General features: G+C 31.1%; 3 protein-coding genes across 4 annotated transcripts; 1 reads left to right on the forward strand and 2 right to left on the reverse strand.

The window, feature by feature from the left end:
* Window positions 1-3,617: 3,617 nt before the first annotated feature.
* Window positions 3,618-5,406, reverse strand: LOC123267632. Its single transcript, XM_044732360.1, has 2 exons — window positions 5,024-5,406; window positions 3,618-4,838 (listed from the first exon to the last, which is right to left on the reverse strand). The coding sequence occupies exons 1-2, from the start codon at window positions 5,259-5,261 to the stop codon at window positions 4,492-4,494; spliced, it is 585 nt and encodes a 194-aa protein (XP_044588295.1). The 5' UTR covers window positions 5,262-5,406; the 3' UTR covers window positions 3,618-4,491.
* A 1,499-nt stretch (window positions 5,407-6,905) lies between these two features.
* Window positions 6,906-11,489, reverse strand: LOC123267629 (origin recognition complex subunit 1). Its single transcript, XM_044732348.1, has 4 exons — window positions 11,135-11,489; window positions 9,571-10,598; window positions 7,344-8,156; window positions 6,906-7,264 (listed from the first exon to the last, which is right to left on the reverse strand). The coding sequence occupies exons 2-4, from the start codon at window positions 10,484-10,486 to the stop codon at window positions 7,107-7,109; spliced, it is 1,887 nt and encodes a 628-aa protein (XP_044588283.1). The 5' UTR covers window positions 10,487-10,598; window positions 11,135-11,489; the 3' UTR covers window positions 6,906-7,106.
* A 3,205-nt stretch (window positions 11,490-14,694) lies between these two features.
* On the forward strand, window positions 14,695-17,904 carry LOC123267085 (splicing factor 3A subunit 3). Of its 2 annotated transcripts, XM_044731580.1 has the most exons (3): window positions 14,695-14,756; window positions 14,959-15,239; window positions 16,562-17,904. In XM_044731580.1, the coding sequence occupies exons 2-3, from the start codon at window positions 15,027-15,029 to the stop codon at window positions 17,849-17,851; spliced, it is 1,503 nt and encodes a 500-aa protein (XP_044587515.1). In that variant the 5' UTR covers window positions 14,695-14,756; window positions 14,959-15,026; the 3' UTR covers window positions 17,852-17,904. The 2 variants fall into 2 exon arrangements, with proteins under 2 accessions (XP_044587515.1, XP_044587513.1); XM_044731578.1 differs by lacking the exon at window positions 14,695-14,756 and having other exon boundaries at window positions 14,915-15,239.
* The last annotated feature ends 603 nt before the right edge of the window (window positions 17,905-18,507 follow it).

Raw genomic sequence — 18,507 nt, forward strand, 5'->3', positions numbered from 1 at the left:
GTTAAATTGCAGGTCACGTTCCCTCAATTCAACAAAAGCGCAACCTGAAAGTGATGTGATGCAAGAGAAATAAATTAACTAGAGTACACCACGGCAATAAAGATAATTATTATTTAATCTGACTAAACCAGCATGAGAGTATACAAAGAACGTCTCAAATTATCCGGTTGTTTTTTTCGTAATGTGTGTGTACAATGTACATGCATGGATGAAAGTCCTCGGATCTGGTGATACGTTTCTTGGGTAACAAGCTCTCTGTATACATATACAAAACATCTACTGAATACTACCAGAGTTAGGACAGGTGCTACTGACGGCTTTGATCTTTTCTCTGTTGTGTACTACACGCGACGAACCGTTTTGCCAAAAACATTATCGAAAGCATCCTCTCTCTCTTTTTATCATCGAAATAAAATTAAAGAGACGTCTTTTATTTTTTTTTAACAAATTATTTTAAAACAAAATTCAAAATTATTATCAAAAAACATTCACTCAGCACCCGAAATAAATGTAGATTTCTTATTGGTCCTCGTAACTAGTAAAATCTTAGAAACCACTGCAACAGAAAAATTTTATCGCAAATATGGGGGATTTTAATCCTAGAAAATGTGGAAATTAAAGTTTATTTCTTACGCTTTCGCATATATTCAAAAGGAATTGAATAAATTATAACATTCAATTGTTATTTAAAAAAGAAGCCGTGAAAGTACGAAATGTTAAACTAACCGAATATTAAGAATTACTCTTAAAAATTGACCACCAAACCATAATTATGATGAGAAAATAACAGGGAAGAATAATTATCAAAAGCGTAAACCTCCTCTATGAAAGAGTGGCGATGCGAATAGAATGGAATGGACCTGAGATGTCACCCGTGAATTCCCAATGGCCTCAAAAGCTGTTGACGACAAATCGAGGGTTAAAATGCTATCGGTAAACAGTGGATCCTCAACCGATGTCTATCGTTCAGCTTGTCCGGGATTAGAACCCCAATTTGAGCGTTGTCTGTTGACCCCCTCTCATTCTCAGAGCGATTCAAACCCTGACCCTTCATCCTTCATCCTTCACCCATTACTCAATCCATGCATTAGCTAAATTTAATAACCAAACAGTGGAATAGTCGAATATAGTTAAATAGATAGATAGTAACTACTAGTTACTCGTGAGAGAAAACAATATAGATGTGGATCCTTCTACTATTATTCCCATAATTATTTAAAAATTCGAAATTCAGCTTTCTGCAAATGCTTCTTTGGGTTCTCGTGCATTTAAAATTATTCTGTTCTTTAGTCTTAAGTATCGGGCACAACGTTATCCCCAGTAAGACCTGGGCTGTGTGGGCAGAACCGAGATAAAGGGTTTCGCCGAAAAAATAAATAACTAAAACAAAGCATAGCCAGAACCAGAACCGAAAGAAGAACTAAACCAAACTCCAGAGTTATAGACTCCATGCTCCTGCAAGAGTGAGAGCCATCCGTTTAGTAGAAAGTGAATGAGAGATTGAGATAAATATACTTTTAGGAGTTTTGCTTTCGTGTTCACTCTGGTCTACTCATCATCATCATCATCATCATCATCATCATCATTCGTTCTTACCGGGTTCCTAAAAATCCCGTAGATCACGATAATTGTGAGAACAATGCCGCGAGGAAATTTCACGCTAACTTCTCTATCCGGGTCATCCTCGATCTTCGTTTTGAGTCCCAAGTCTTTCGATCTCCGGTTTTTAGCTACAGAAGAACAAAACTTATTGAAAATTTTCTGTTCAATAATTTTTCTCTTGAATCAAGTTCATTTTTTTTTCAGTCTACCACACTGATAAAAATTAACTTGATTCAAGATGATCGAATTCTTCAGTGATATTCTTGGTAAAAGAATTTTCCTCTTAAATAAAATTCATTTTTTTTATCAGTGCATGTATTGTTAGCAGATCAATACCAAGTTTTGTTGTCCAAACAAAAAATATTTGCAAATGAAAAATACTGTCTTTTTGATAATGAAACTTTCATTTAGAAATCATATTTTTGTATAAAATTTCGAAAAAATTTTTTCCCAAAGTTAACTAAACGCCAAATTCCATCCACATAACCCGTGGCAAATAGAACAACAAACAAAACCTTCCGTCTATACTTCCTCCTGGTAATATAATTATACATTGTAATCTATTATTAGTATACATATATACTGGATACTTATGAACGGTAGAAAAGACATGTCGATTTTGGTAATCAATTAAGTCTTTAGTTTTTCGGCAGAAGATTTTTCGGATTGGTGATTCGTGACCGCAAGCGTAACAAGTTTAGCATTCCGTGACTAACTTGACTAATTTTTGACAACTGGTAACTCAAAATTAGTGGTAAAGAGTTTATTTATACTCAACTATATTATATATATGAATTCTTTGTACCCCTCCGGCGGTGCCGAAATTCCCCGAAGGCGTTGCTCAAAGACGCCCTTAGGATACCATGTCATCAGAGGTCGTGGGAAAACCGCAAGAAGTGGAAAAACTGCTATTTATATATAGTTTTTTAATTTTAAAGGAGAGTTGTCTTGTTGTTCGTCCGAAACTTAACGCATCTACGATGCTACAAAAATCACGTGTAATTACGGGGCATAAAAATAACCACGGGCTACGAGCCCTTAAACCATCGTTGCCATGGCTCATGCCTAAAAAATTACCCGAGGTTGAAACGCGAACCAATACTAAAGTTATGTGATTTACCAAACGCACCCACGTATTTTTAACGAGAGATGGATTTTTAACCCACCTCCCCACGCATTTGTGGATTCCGTTTCGTTTGGCGGTTTGGTTTGGATTTTACGAGTCCGAAAGCACTGTCTGAAATTTAAAAAATTGAGTGATGAAAATTATTTATCACTGAGAAAAATATCACATCTGTCATTTTTTACTGTTTTGGTCACGTACTTTGTGGCGTATAAAACGGTGATTATGATTATGATTAAGAATATTGACGTGTGGTGGGGAGAAATATGAGAATAGTCCTGTGGGATAACCACCGAGTGATATACATATTTTACGGTGGTATTATACGATGTCGAGAAAAGACGATACGATACAAATAAGGTTATTTTGTATGCATATGTAAATATTGTGACCTAGCGTTACGAATCGAATGGTATGATATGCACGCCCTTTATAACTGTATTTAAGCGTCATATGCATACCTAAAATAATAGAAGAGGAATGATAATAATAAAAATAATAATATTATTGATAACTATGAATGAGAGTTTAGTTTCCTCGGAGTTTGGTATCTTGGATTATACGTACACGGATGATCCAGTTAACAGGATCAGGAAATTCGTGCGAACCAACAAGGGTTCATTAGTTTTGTATTTTTATCTCATCCTCTGGGAAAAGGGATTTTATTAGTTGAGAACTAACTAAATTACGTATTCTTAGTTTTATTTATTATATTTTTTTTTTCATAATTAAATTTGTTTGTTCAATTAAAGAAATGACAATTTATTCTGTGGAAATTTTCATACTATAATTTTATGAATCGATAAGTAACCGTGAAAAAAATTTTTTTATGGCCACATGTGCTATATATGAGAACAAAAAAATAATTTATTATTTTTTTATAAATTTGTGCGTCAATTAAAATTTTGTATCAAACAAAAATTAGTTTATTAGTTGATTAAACTAAAAGATAATATCAACTAAGCTTCTTCGGAAAATTAAAAAAATTATTTTTATTTTAAAACTTAACTCTCTTATAAGGAGACGAATCAGCGATCATGCGCACTCTGTCGGAAATTTTCAACACTACCTTTGATTAATAAAATTATGTGGACATTAAAAAAAATTTTTTTTACGGATAAATTACAATTAATTAGAAGAATTCGAACTAAATGTATCCAAGTAACAAAATTTTAACACTAATAATTTATTATAGGCACAAAATGTCTAATGATAGTTGAAATCTTGTCTTTTTGATGATTTTGATGTGACCAAAAATAGAAAAAGTAAAAAAGCTACTGTGAAATATAATAGTAATAGTAATACATGAGCTTTTCTTAGCAGTAGAAAAAAATAAGGCAGTGTATGAATGTCTCCTGCCTTGAAAACTTGAAACTAAGCCAAGTGTGTTAAGATTATACTTGTACTTGATATGTGCAGCAATAGAAGGCAGTAGAAGGTAGTTATAGCGATACTTATAGTGATAGTTGGTACTATGAGCCAGCATGTTCTCAACTTTACGGTTAATGATTTGCAAACATCGCCCGTCGGCGTGCTTTACTCTTGTTACTGAGATGAGTTTTGAGCAAAGAAACCGTTACTTCCCAACAAGTTTTGCTGAAAAAAATTTTAAAACTCAAATGAGCCCGTCATTTATATTGTCCTATCTCATATCACAGTCTCTTTGATTTACTTCTCAGCTTCTTTTCGTAGTTACTAGTCACTGGTCACAATTTCTTCGCTTGATAACTTTTTTACTTCTTCCTATCATTATAATCTTTTATTTATTAATTTCGTACATAAGCTGTGATGCAATCGATCCCATTGTCAAGTTTTTTTGAGGTGTGCAATTTCCATCCCATCTTTGAGAATTTTTTGTCAAACGGCCGAGGGTCCGTGTGCCGATTTTTGCCCTTCTCGGGACCAATCACCACCACCAAATGCCCCGGATAGTCAGTTAGATAGCTTTTAAACGCCTCGCTGTTATTGAAATAGCAAAATAAAACCGCATACTCCGCGGAAATATTTACAGGACTTTTTTTCGAAGTAAATATTATCTTGTTTAAATAAAATGACGGTGAATATTTACTTTGCCACCACAATTTGTCAACTTCTATTCCAATTACGTCGCAATCTAGAAATAAAATATATTTTTTTATAATTAAAAAATTGAAATAGAAATTTTAAAAGTAAAATAATTAACAGTAAAACTTTTAATCGAATATTCGAAATAAAATGAAAAGCCAAAAGTTTTAATTGAATATTTTAGTGGAAAATAATAACTAGCTTCACTTAGTACTTACTGAGCAATTAACTTACTTAAATATTGTTGAATAATCCATTCCAAAAGGCCGGTCCCACAACCGACACTTACAATTCCTTTACACTTAAAATTATCTAATAAATTCCGAATCCACTGCAAATCATTAAATGTTGGCCAGAACCACGAAAGCCTTTGCGCTTCATCGGACTCCGCGGAACCGCTCAATTCAATTATTTTTTCGTAATTTCCTTTCTCGTGTAATTTTGAAACTTTTTTTTCAAACTCACATTCCATTTTTTATTTATATTTACTATCAAAATTTCTTTTAATAAATTATTAATTATTAATAAATAATATTTAACTTTTACTGCCAATTAAAAAATCTGCGAGAACGTTCGGTTGTTTTAAATGCAAATACTAATGACAATACAAGTTCAAAGTTAGGCTTTTTATAGACTGAGCTTCGGAACGTCATTAACGATTTACGTCATTGCACATAGACTATTAATAAAGCGGAAAATAAGTAAATTAAAATAATAATTATTTACATAGTATAAAAAATTTTTAATTTTTCATCAAAGAAATAAATAAAGATAAATTTTAATAAAAAAAATTCACCCTAAAGGCTATCCTTGCAACTTCCTGCTAATTCCATACTTAAGCACTCAAAATTGCATTTATTATATTTTTGAGCTTTTTGAGCTCAAAAATAAAATTTTTGTATTATTTTGAGCTCTCAGAGCTCAAAAGTCTGATAGAAGTTTAATAAAACACTATTTTTTGAATTTTTAAACCGCAATAACTTTCGAATGAATGAACCGATTTTCACGCGGTTGGTGGCATTCGACGCAGTTTTTTAAGGCTTATGAAGAATTGTTAACTTTTAATTGATCGAAGTTTAAATTTTGAAGTAATTCCGAAGAAAAAAACCCTTCTTTCGGTTTTCTTTCGTCAACGATAACTGACGAACGAATTAACCGATTTTGACCGGCTTGGCGATGATCGACATGGATTTTAAATGTTAAGAGCTGATTAATTTTTGGAATCGATTGATTAAGAGCAGTTGATCGTTAATTTTCAAATAGTTTTGTTCATGTATAAAGATATAATTTCGAAAAAAACGCTTTGCTCTTCGATAGAATAATTAAATTATCTATCGAAGAGCGAAGCGCTTTTTTTGAAAATTTTCATTTATTTATGAATAAAATGGTTTTTAAGGTTTCATTTGTTGTACAAGTATGACAGAGATACTTCCGTTTGACCAAAAGAGGGAGAGAGAAAAAAAAAGTAAACCCTCCTTAAGCCGTTTAAAAGTTATTCCGAAAAAACCACATTTGAAAAAAATTTTTTTCTTAGTTTTTTTTAGATTTCTTCAAATCTACCGGTCGGAATCAGTCCAAATTGTATTCAAAATCTAAGTTTGGTAAAGCCTTTTCGAATAGTGTCAACCTTGATAAAATCAGTCAAGCCGTTCAAAAGTTATGAGAGTTTTAAACACACATACAGTAGCGCTCAAAAGTATTTTGACAACTTTATGCGTTAGTTTTTTTCAAGAATGTCAAAATACTTTGGAGCCACCATATTCCTAATATTTTAAAAATTAAACTTTTTTTTATTACGAACAAGGACTACTTCGACACTATTCTGTAGATTATTCAAAAGCTGTTAAAGAAATAAATAAATGATTAAAGTGTTTCATATTTATTTTTGATTAAACCATTAAATAAATTTGTCAAAATATTTTTGAGCGCTATTGTACATACATACATACATAGTCAGGAAAGCTTCTTAGGACCTCAAAACATCGAGATCTGAAGGAAACTTAATTTTCGAAAAACGGGATAAAAACAATAACTTCCTGATTTTCGAAAATTTTTAATTTTCTTAGCGGGAAGTTAAAAAAATTATTTAGAATAGTTTTATTAATCAATTTTATTACTCGTACAAAACCAGTCAATATTATCAACAATTAATGGTATTAAGAAAAAATTATTTGCTAATTAATCAAAAATAAATATCATAAAGTAATAACCACTTAATATAAATTCTAAATACAGTCAATTAATCTTAAATCAATCAGTTACTTAACATAATGCAAAAAATCTAGTAAATTTATTATTAATGATTATTAATTATAATTTAATTAATTTGAATCGCATAATGAACGTCATCGCTAGAGACGTTGAGAAAAATTCTCTGGAGGATATCGCACCTTGGCTCATCGCAAATAATCAATCTGAAGGCACTCAGCCGATTGCAGATCCCCAGAGCCTGAGTTATATTAGGACTGGTAACACCTGAAGCATAAAAACAATTATATTAGCACACATCAATAATTCTATAAATCTAAAGTCTAAAAAAAAAAAAAAAAGCAACCTTCAAAGGAGCACAAAGCATCAAGTTGCTTATAAACATTAATAAAAGTTGTTTCTTCAACTCCAGTACGCGTGATTTCGGCGCAAACAGCCTGGAGAAAAACACGTTCCATTTCCGAGCATTGTTTGATAGCGCGTACTTTAACACTGGCAATCATCTCGAAGAGCGCTTCATTCACGTGCGAAATACCCACGACTTTAGAATCCTGGTGCTCGGCAATTTCAGTCGCGCGTCTACAGATGTCCAACGCACGTCTAGCGTCTCCAGAAACGGCGGCTACCTTCCTGGCGACCAGCTGGATCGCGTCGCTCTTGAACGCGTCAGATTCGTTCAGCCTGGTTATCACGATCTCGTGGAGCTGCTTGAAGTTGTACGGCTGGAAGGTCAGCCGCGTTAGACCCAATCGCGAGGTTACGCGACTCATCAGCACGCGCTCCGGAAGGTCCATGGTGTTCGCGATCGTGATCACGACCAACTGCGCCGTCGCCTGAGAGGGCCAGTTCAGAAGGTTATAGACCACATCCTGTCTCTTGTTGCATAGGACATCCAGCTCGTCAATCACCAGCAGCGTGATGCAATCTTTTGAGTTCTTGGAGTCTTTTCCGGTAAATCTTTTGTCTAGAGCCTTCTGGGCTTCTTCCCAGAGCGCTGTTTTGCCGGTCAATTGCTTCTGGATTTGGACGTATGCTTGTCTAGGCTCTGAAAGTTTCATTCCGTTTATTTCTACACACTCAAATGGTGGAAGGCGGTTGTTGTGAGTTAGTTTTCTGAGACATCGGATCACTTCGTTTACTGTAGCTGTTTTTCCTGTACCTAAAATTTTATGAAAAAAATTTTTTTTTAATTAAATATTTAATTTTAGAAATATTAAATTAATTTTTATAAAAAATTCTTGAATACTTAATAAAATATTTAATCTATATTATTAAGATAATAAGAAAAATTTTGTGTCCAGAATAGTCATATGATAAAATCGGTTTTCTTAAATGAAATTTAGTGTTATTGCAATGGTCTTGATTTGAATTTTTGCCTTTTCAAGGTTTCATATCATTCTCACCGATAGTCAATTTATTATGGTAAGTATTTAGGCTGCATTCAAAAATACTCTATTTCTGGATACATAATTAACAAATTATCTTGTATCTTGTTAACTATTGACATTTTTAAAGATATAAACTCATCCTGATGTTACACTCATCAATACCTTTCATTTGAATACCCACATCAATTTTTCATATATTTTATATATTTATATATATATGAATATATGAAAAATATATCAAAATGCTTGTGGGTACTTAAATGAAAGCTCTTGATGAGTGCGACATCGGGATGAACTTACATCTTCAAAAATATCAATAATTAAGAAATGACCTTGTATCTTGAGAACTATTGACATTTTTAAAGATATAAGCTCATCCCGATATTACTCTCGTCGAGACCTTTCATTTGAGTACCCACATGCATTTTAATATATTTTTCATATATAAATATATAAAATATATGAATAATTGATGTGGGTACTCAAATGAAAGGTCTTGATGAGTGTAACATCGGGATGAGCTTAGATCTCTAAAAATGTCAATAATTAAGAAATGACCTTGTATCTTGTCAACTATTGACATTTTTAAAGATATAAGCTCATCCCGATGTTACACTCATCAATACCTTTCATTTGAGTACCCACATCATTTTTCCATATATTTATATATATTATATATATGAATATATGAAAAATATATCAAAATGCATATGGGTACTCAAATGAAAGCTCTTGAGTGTAACATCGGGATGAGCTTACATCTTTGAAAATATCAATAATTAAGAAATGACCTTGTATCTTGTGAACTATTGACATTTTTAAAAATATAAGCTCACTCTGATATTACACTCATCAAGACCTTTCATTTGAGTACTCACATCAATTTTTCATATATTTTATATATTATATATATGTATATATGAAAAATATATCAAAATACATGTGGGTACTCAAATGAAAGCTCTTGATGAGTGTAACATCGGGATGAGCTTATATCTTTAAAAACGTCAACATTTAAGAAAGTACAATGCAATTTAACGAGAGTAATTATTTAATAAAGCAAAATTTTACTTATTTCTAGTTCACAAGTCACGGCAGTCACATAGTGACTGCAAGGTTGCTAGTTTAAGTAATTAAACTAATTATTCAGTCCAAATAATATAATTTAATTTTAATCATCCTTACCTGGAACACCACTGATGTACATACACCCGCTGCTCCCATCGCTGATCTTTTTTTCTAAAAACTCAAAAATATCATTAAACTCCTGATCTCTGCAGGGCAAACTCTTCGGAACCGCCGAAACATGCAATTGTGCTCGAGCTTTCTCCAAGACAGTAACAGGTTTCGCGGGCCCAGCACTTCTGGTCTTCATAGACGGTGTCAGGAACTTCAAGCTCCTGGGCGTTCCTTTGGGAGTCGCTGGAGCTTTAGTCACTCCCTTCTGAGTATTTGGAGTCTTGACCGACCTTGGAGTCAACAGAGTCCTGGAGGTACGCCGAGGCGTCGACTCTTCGGCGATTCTCTTCAGCCTTATCGGAGTTGCAGGAGCTTCTTTCACCGAGGTCCTTAATTCTCTAAGCCGCGGTGTTTCGACTTCTTCCAGAGCTTTTTGGATCTCATTGGTTGTAATCGAGCGAGCTTTGTATTTTCTATTGTCTGATTTCAAATCAAACATCTTCAAACTGTCGTCAGAATCACCAGACTCATTTTCTTTGTCCTCGGTGATTTTCAAACTGGAAAGTCTTTCAGCAACGCCTGACGTAACAGCAGACCTGGTTTTATATTTCGGACTGATTTTCTTCTTAGGAGTGCTTTTGTCAGGAGTTACTGAGTCTCGGTACCTTAACAGTGTGTTCACACTGTTTCTTAACGAAGCTCTGCGCTCGGCAATCTCACATTTGTACTGGCTCTGCTCCGTCGACCTGCGAATTTTAACTATTATGCTTGCTTCTCTTGGAGTCTTTGGATCTTCTAATTTTTGAGATTTCGACGGACTTTTTGTAACTAAACTTCTGCTCCGGCTTCTGGTTTCTCGAACGTTTGCGTTTGTCGAATCATCATCATCGCTTACGTACGATGAATGTCTCTTCGGTGGCATTTTTATTATTATTATTAAATGATAAATCAGTTGATAGACTAAAAACTTTTTTTCATCGGGACTTTGACGACCTTTTTTTTATTCGAGTCCAACTCGTACCTTACTGCTGGTCCTAAAAATAAAATTTGTTTATTAAATTTAAATTAAATATAAATATTTCAAGTAAAAGACCCAGTTATTGAAACTGGCCTAATTATTGACATTTGCAATTTTATTTTAATTAAAAAAAATAAGTCAACTTAAATAAATTAATAAATATAATTTTTGAAATAATACTGAAGTTAGCCGTCAGCTGTTGATAAAAAAAAAATTTCAATAGCAAATTAATTGCAATAAAAAAATGCTTTTAAAAATTTTCACTTGTAATTTTTGTTACTTTTCATATGTGGAATTTTTTAATCATTTTTTTTTTTTTTATAACTTCATAATTAAAAAATTCTAAAATAATTTTTAATGTCCGTCAATTTCAGTGTCATATTTTTGAATTGTAAATTTTAAGATAATTCGTTTTTTAAGAACATATTATTTTTTTAATTATAATAAAATTGCAAGTGTCAAACAACTAGGCCAGTGTCAATAATTGGGTTTACCTTAAATAAAATAAAAAAAAAAAAAAAAAAAAAAAATAACTTAATTATAGAAACAAACCAATTTTTATTTCTGGTGAGCACAAATACTCAGAATCAGAACTATCAAAACTATCATCAAGTTTTTTTCGTTTATTATTCACGTTTTCAGGAGTTTCTTCATTCAACAGCTTATCAATCACACTTTCGTCTAACGAACTGTTTAATTTATTAATTTTACTTTTCTTTATTAATTTATTTTTATTTTCCTTCTCGGTACTTGCACAATCACGCTCAGACATTTTTTTCTCACTATTTCATTGAATTACTCATTATTTTAATACTTAAAAATCTATTTAAATGTTAATATAAATTTTTAACAAATTGTTTTGAGGTATATTTGTAAATCTAACAACCAACAATAACCTCAATCTTTTTCGCGGGAATATAACTGCTTGTAAATATAAAAATATATAAAATAAATATACTATAGAAAATATATTTAGAATGTATCAGTAGATTTCTTTGTTACCGATAAGTCTCATGAAAATTCGCCTAAAAGTGACATTTTAAATTTTGAATTTTGGCGCGCAAACGCTGAACTGAGCTCCGGCGCTAATTTTCAACTTGATGGCAGCCATTACATTAAAAAATCAAATACTTACGCTGAAATATTCTTCTTGATAAAATGTTGATAAAAAAATTAGTTTCACAAATCACTGATCACAAAAAATTTTAAATTATAATTTTATTAGAAATTAATTTTAAAAATCTTATCAAATAAAATTCAATTTTTGAGGACAAAAAAAATGTAAAAAATATTATGAAAATTAAGTTAGCCGACATCTAAAAATTATTATTTTTTTTTTATTGATTAAGTTAATACAAAAAAAAATTTTTCATTTGTAAAAAACTTGAAAAACTGTAAGTGCATTTCTCAAAAAATATTTTTTTATTCTAATTTAATTATTGAAAAAAAAAATTTTAAATTAAAACCGTTGGCTAACTTTCGTGTTATAAAAATATTAATTGTTACTTTTGATAAATTAAATAAAATCCAACATCCATGATGATTAATAAAATTGAAAATTAAATTAGCCGGTGTATTTACAGTCGTGCCATATAAAAGTCAACGAAGAGTATAACTATGCCAATTTTAGCTGTGCCATATCATTTATATCATATGTAATCTCTACCATAATAAAACTGAACCGAAATAAATCTTTATCATATAAAAAGTCTACCAATAAAAATTTGTAACAAAAAATTAGCCTACCTAAGTAACTTTTTTAAATTGTTTCAATCATATTAAAACAAAACCTTAAGTGAAATAATTTTTTTTTTTTAATAAAAAAAATATTAAATTGAGCTGATTGTTTAAACAATTTACAGCTCATTAAAAAAAAAAATAATAATAATAATAATGAACTTAAAAAATAATAATTTGCATTGATTGTGCTATTATGTTTAATGAGCTGTAAATTGTTTAAACAACCAGCTCTATTTAATATTTTTTTTATTAAAAAAAAAAATTTATTTCACTTAAGGTTTTGTTTTAATATGATTGAAACAATTTAAAAAAGTTACTTAACAGCCGAGACCAGTGATTGCAGTTTCAATCGGTTTAGCGAAACGAATGGAAATTTTGAAAAAACATTTTTAGAGATAATAGATAATTTAATAAACTATTTCACCACAAAGCGTTTTTTTTTTTAATTTCATTCGTTTCGTGAAACCAATCGAAACTGCAATTGCTCTGCTGTTGGGAGAGCGACAGAGATAGTTCCGTTGAACTCCGTGAGAGCAAAGCGAGAAAAAGATGGTCTCACCTGTTAAGGTAAAAGACCCCATTAGAGGCACCTTTAACTCCCATTAGTGGCACTTTTTCTTTCAATAAAAAAATGTTCTACTTGAAATAAAAATTAAAAATTTATGTGATCAAAAGGTCTTAAAGATTAGAAAGAATAGATTTATTATTGAAATTAATGATTTAATTAATTGAATAAGTACCAAAATCAAAGAAAGTGTCAGTAATGGGGTCCCCGCCACTAATAGGGTCTTTTACCTTACATATTTTTAAAAAATTAATCCTAACTTGGTTGTTTTTATAATTTTTTTTATCAATTAATAAATTCTTTTTCTCTTTATTATAAATTTAGTTTTCTTTATTTATCTTTTTCAAACAATTTTACCTTTAAAACTTATTATTAATAATTAATTTCAATATTATTCATTAAAAATAAACGAGATTGTAAAAGCAAAGTTTGTAAATTGTCAGATAATTCTTAAGGTGATTGGTCAATCTGTTGGAATATTACTATCTTACCAATATTAGATATTACTCGAATTTATATTGACTACAGTTGCTTTTTCACTTGGTAGAGATATTTTATAATTTGGCGAAAAATTTTACTGGTATATAGTTTCTTAATGGTAGGCTAATTTTTTGTTACAAATTTTTATTGGTAGGCTTTTTATATGATAAAGATTTATTTCGGTTCAGTTTTATTATGGTAGAGATTACATATGATATAAATGATATGGCACAGCTAAAATTGGCATAGTTATACTCTTCGTTGACTTTTATATGGCACACTTGTAAATACGCCAAATTAGTCGACATCTAAAAATTTTTAGAACTTTTTTTTTTTTATTAAAAAAATTATTGCAGTGATAAAAAAAATTTTCATTTATAAAAAACTTAAAAAAATCTAACTGCAATTTTTAAAAAATATTTTTCTATTATAATTTAATTATTAAAAAAAAAATCAAAAAATTTAAAACGTCGGCTAACTTTAGTATTATTTAATAAAAAAACAAAACTTTTTAATACATTAACAAACCTTAGCAGAGAAATAATATGCAGAAGGGTGAAGCACTTTCTGGATCTCCAAGTGTTTTATCAGCTAAAAATCATCACTTAACTGCTATTTCTTTGCCAGAAGATGCCAGATGAGTCGACGGAATTTAGCTACTTGTCACCGTTGAGCTGAAAGACATCTTGACAATACCCGCAACACTGGACACTGAACTAATAACTTAAAACTCACTTTTAAATAAATAATAACTTAATACGAAAATTAAGTTAGCCGACATCTAAAAATTTCGAGAATTTTTTTTATTGAAAAAATTATTAGAAAAAAATAAGAAAAAATTTTCATTTGACAAACTATCAGCGCAATTTTCGAAAATTGTTTTTTAGTTCTAATTTAATGAATGAAAAATAATCAAAAAATTGAAAACATCGGCTAAGTTTAGTATTATTAACTTAATACGTATTTAACTTGATTATTGTTGATAATTATTTAATTATAAAAAAACTAAAATAATCAAACTGACAATTTAAGTATGCAAGTTAAGAACAAGAGAAGTGCGCGACGCGCGGAAGTACGTCTTACCCGTTCAAAAACTGAGTGAGTAATGAAGGAACCGACTTGTTCTTCCTCACTGCTGAAATGGCGTGATGCGCGCTTGCCGCGCTCTGATTGGCTGGCTCTTTTCTTTCCCTAATTCTTTTTAATTGATAAAAATAAAATTAAGAGTTTAGAAATAAAAAATAATAAAATAAAAATTAATAAAATTTTTATTTTTTTTAATTAAATAACAAAAATTTTTTAACTTAAATTTTATTTAATAAAAATTTAATTTTTATAATTTTAAAGAGCGCGCATGCGCAATCGGAAAATCTGCCAAAGCTTAATTTGGTAAGTTTATAAATTTTATAATGAAAAATAAATTTTCTTAGAGTGAATTATTTAATAATTAAATATTTATAGATAAATAAATTAAATAAAGTGTAATTAAATTAAATAGAATGTATTTATATAAATGACAAGTAGTTTTCCTTTATTACCAACACTTTTCATGAAAGTACAGCATTAATGACAATAACCTTTAAATTTGCAGGCTGTGTTTAGTTTATCAGCAAGAGTAGTGTATTTATAAACAAACAGTTTATATATTTACACTTAAAAATGGAGACATTGCTGGAGCAACAGCGTCGTTACCACGAGGAACGCGAACGTCTGATGGATGCGATGGTGAAGGAGCTGCTTCATAAAAAGCCAGGACACCGGGACAATGTTAATTCAGAGCACAGGTTAAAAATGTTGCTCCAACAATATATGGAGTGTGCTATGCAATTGCAAGATTTGTACGAGGATAAGGATGGTCAACGTAAAGAAGAAGTGAGTTTATTTATTTATTTTAAATAATAATTATTTTATTTTATTTCAATAGTAATCAATGGCTTCTAAAATTTTTGCTTCAGGCAAATGATATTTCTTATTTCTAATAAATAGCCTTAAAAATTATTTCTTAATTTATATCAACAAATAAATTAGTATTAAAAAAATTATAATTATTTAAAAATCAATTTTAAAGATACTACTACACAGAAAGAAAAATTTCTTGACTGGAGGAAGACCGAAGTTATGTTGGCCGAAGTAAAAATTTTTCTTGAAATTCTATTTTTGATGGAAGTAATTATTTCTTAATTCAAATTATTATAAATACTTGATACAATAAATTTTTATATTTGATCAAAATTTTTAGATACTTTAGGTAAACTGCACCACTTACTTCAGCTGAGAAAAAAATTTTCTCACCTTGAGAAAATTTTTCTCTTGAATATTAGATACGCATTTTATATTATTTTAACGTGCAATTATACATATTGAATAAAAAAATGATGAAATATTATTTGATCTTCCCATTTGACATGTTAATCAATAAAAATATTAATGAAAATTTACTTCTATCTTTATATTTAATTTTTTGGAGCAAGAAGCTGCACAGAAAGAAAAATTTCTTGGCTCAAAAAAATTTTCGGGTGCTTGAAGGAAAACCGAAGTTGTATAGGCCAAAGTAAAAATTTTTCTTGAAATTCTATTTTTGATGGAAGTAATTATTTCTTAATTCAAATTATCATAAATACTTGATAAAATGAATTTTTATATTTGATCAAGATTTTTAGATACTTAAGGGAACCAGCACCACTTACTTCAGCTGAGAAAAAAATTTTCTCACCTTGAGAAAATTTTTCGCTTGAATATTTGATATCCATTTTATATTACTTTAGCGTGCAATTATACATATTGAATGAAAAAAAATGATTCAATATTATTTGATCTTCCCATTTGACATGTTAATCAATAAAAATATTAATGAAAATTTACTTCTATCTTTATATTTAATTTTTTGGAGCAAGAGAGAAATTTTCTCAAGACAAGAAAATTTACTTCTGTCAAGAACTAAATTTTTTGGAGCAAGAGGCTGAATTTTCTCAAAACAACAAGATTTTCTTGACTTAAATAAATTTTCTTGGATCAAGATACGTATTTCTTAAAGCAAGAGAATTAATTTTGTTGGAATAAGTGAAATTTCTTGTCAAAAAAAAATTTTTTTTTTGCTCAAGAAAATAATTAAAAAGAAAACTATTTTTTTCTGTGTACCATTTTAAATTAAATCAGTAATTTTTAATCTAATTAAAAATTAATTTTGCTTTCAGGTTCAAGCTCTGTCAGGTCCAAATGAATTCTCCGAGTTCTACAACCGTCTAAAATCAATAAAAGACTTTTACCGACGCCACCCTAACGAGATCAGCGTTCCAATGTCAGTAGAATTTGAAGAGCTGGCAAAAATGCGGGAGAATCCCACAGAAGAGCTCGCCAACTGGATAGAATTCACCGACGAAGAAGGCTACGGAAAATATCTAGATCTCCACGAGTGCTACGAAAAGTACATTAACTTAAAAGGCATTGAAAAAATTGACTACATTACATACTTATCAACATTTGACCACTTGTTCGACATCCCCCGGGAGCGTAAAAACGCGGACTACCGTCGTTACTTGGACGCTCTGCTGACTTACCTTTCAGACTACATAGAACGTATCAAGCCTCTGCACAACTTGAACAACGACCTCGAGGAGGCTAGAAAAGAATTCGAGGTCCAGTGGGAGCAGAACACATTTCCAGGTTGGCCGAAAGAAACTGGCAGTGCTTTGACCAACGTAGGTGCTCATTTAGATCTTTCAGCGTTTTCTTCTTGGGAAGAATTAGCTTCTCTGGGGCTGGATCGTCTAAAGTCAGCGCTGATGGCTTTGGGGTTGAAGTGCGGAGGCACTTTAGAGGAACGCGCTCAGAGATTGTTCAGCACCAAAGGCGAGGCTTCGCTAGACCCGAATTTGTTAGCAAAGAGCAAGAATAAAAAAGCGGGTAAAGGCAAAGACATGGCAAAGCAGAAGGAAGTCGCTTCTCTGGAGGCTCAGGTCTATCGCTTGGCTGAGATAGTCTCCACTCAGCGAGTGGCTACCAAGGAAAACGTCCAGCGAAAGCAGGCGAGAACTGAAGGCGAACGCGGAGACTCTGATGCTGAAGCCAGTGCTTCTGAGTCTGAAGAAGAAGACGACAATGAAGTTCCGTATAATCCTAAAAATTTGCCTCTAGGGTGGGACGGAAAGCCCATTCCCTACTGGCTGTACAAATTACACGGGCTGAACATCAGCTACAACTGCGAGATCTGCGGTAACTTCACTTACAAAGGTCCCAAGGCTTTTCAGAGGCACTTTGCTGAGTGGAGACACGCTCACGGTATGAGGTGTCTCGGTATCCCCAACACTGCTCACTTCGCTAATGTTACCCAGATTGAGGACGCTCTTGCACTCTGGGAGAAGCTCAAGGCTCAGAAACAGGCTGAACGATGGCAGCCAGAGCAAGAAGAGGAATTTGAAGATTCACTTGGTAATGTTGTGAATAGAAAAACCTATGAAGATTTAAAACGTCAAGGTCTTTTATAATTATTTATACATTGGATTAAAAATTGATCACAGTTATATTAAACTTTTAATAAAATACATTCATGAAAATAATAAGCTTAAATAATTGTAATCTATATTAATAAATGGAGAGCCGGTTTTTTTGTCCGGTTATACTGTGAAAACTACTGAACTGATCGGAATAATACTTATACCATAAGATGCAACGTGTTTCGGAGAAGGTTTTAGTATATGATATAGTGGTGATTACTTATCCGGAACCTATATTTTTTTGACTTAGAAATAATGAATTTTTATTGTAACTAAATTTATTCTATTAGATTGTCATTTGTTTAAAATAAATTTTTTAATTCTATTGGTTATGTTTATATACTAGGCAGATTTCTTTACTAATGAGACCTGCAATTTCTTTAACTGAAACTTTCAATGCTCATTAAAAATTTTTTTTTCATATAAATTTTTCATTTTTGTAAAAAAGACACGGGAATGTTATAATGATTGCACATTGAAAGTTACAACGAATATTAGCTAGAATAATTACATGGATAAAAGGTGAATGCCAAGTCAATAGAATTGGGAATCTGTGCAAGTCAAAACAATATTCTAATTAAATTTCAAGTTTAGATATAAAAATACAATTCTATAAAGCATCCAGCGGAGCGGGCGAGTAACAGCTA

Source organism: Cotesia glomerata, linkage group LG6 (genome assembly GCF_020080835.1).
Source record: "Cotesia glomerata isolate CgM1 linkage group LG6, MPM_Cglom_v2.3, whole genome shotgun sequence".
Taxonomy (NCBI): Eukaryota; Metazoa; Arthropoda; class Insecta; order Hymenoptera; family Braconidae; genus Cotesia; species Cotesia glomerata.

Bases quoted from the DNA above. Each gene is read 5' to 3' on its own strand.
- LOC123267632 (XM_044732360.1), bottom strand. From the start codon at position 5,261: ATGGAATGTGAGTTTGAAAAAAAAGTTTCAAAATTACACGAGAAAGGA. The intron at 4,839-5,023 runs GTAAGTTAATTG...TTTTATTTCTAG, and splicing joins GATTATTCAACAATATTTAA to ATTGCGACGTAATTGGAATA.
- LOC123267629 (XM_044732348.1), bottom strand. From the start codon at position 10,486: ATGCCACCGAAGAGACATTCATCGTACGTAAGCGATGATGATGATTCG. The intron at 8,157-9,570 runs GTAAGGATGATT...ATAAAATTTTAG, and splicing joins GTACATCAGTGGTGTTCCAG to GTACAGGAAAAACAGCTACA. The intron at 7,265-7,343 runs GTTGCTTTTTTT...TTTATGCTTCAG, and splicing joins TGCTTTGTGCTCCTTTGAAG to GTGTTACCAGTCCTAATATA.
- LOC123267085 (XM_044731580.1), top strand. From the start codon at position 15,027: ATGGAGACATTGCTGGAGCAACAGCGTCGTTACCACGAGGAACGCGAA. The intron at 15,240-16,561 runs GTGAGTTTATTT...TTTTGCTTTCAG, and splicing joins ATGGTCAACGTAAAGAAGAA to GTTCAAGCTCTGTCAGGTCC.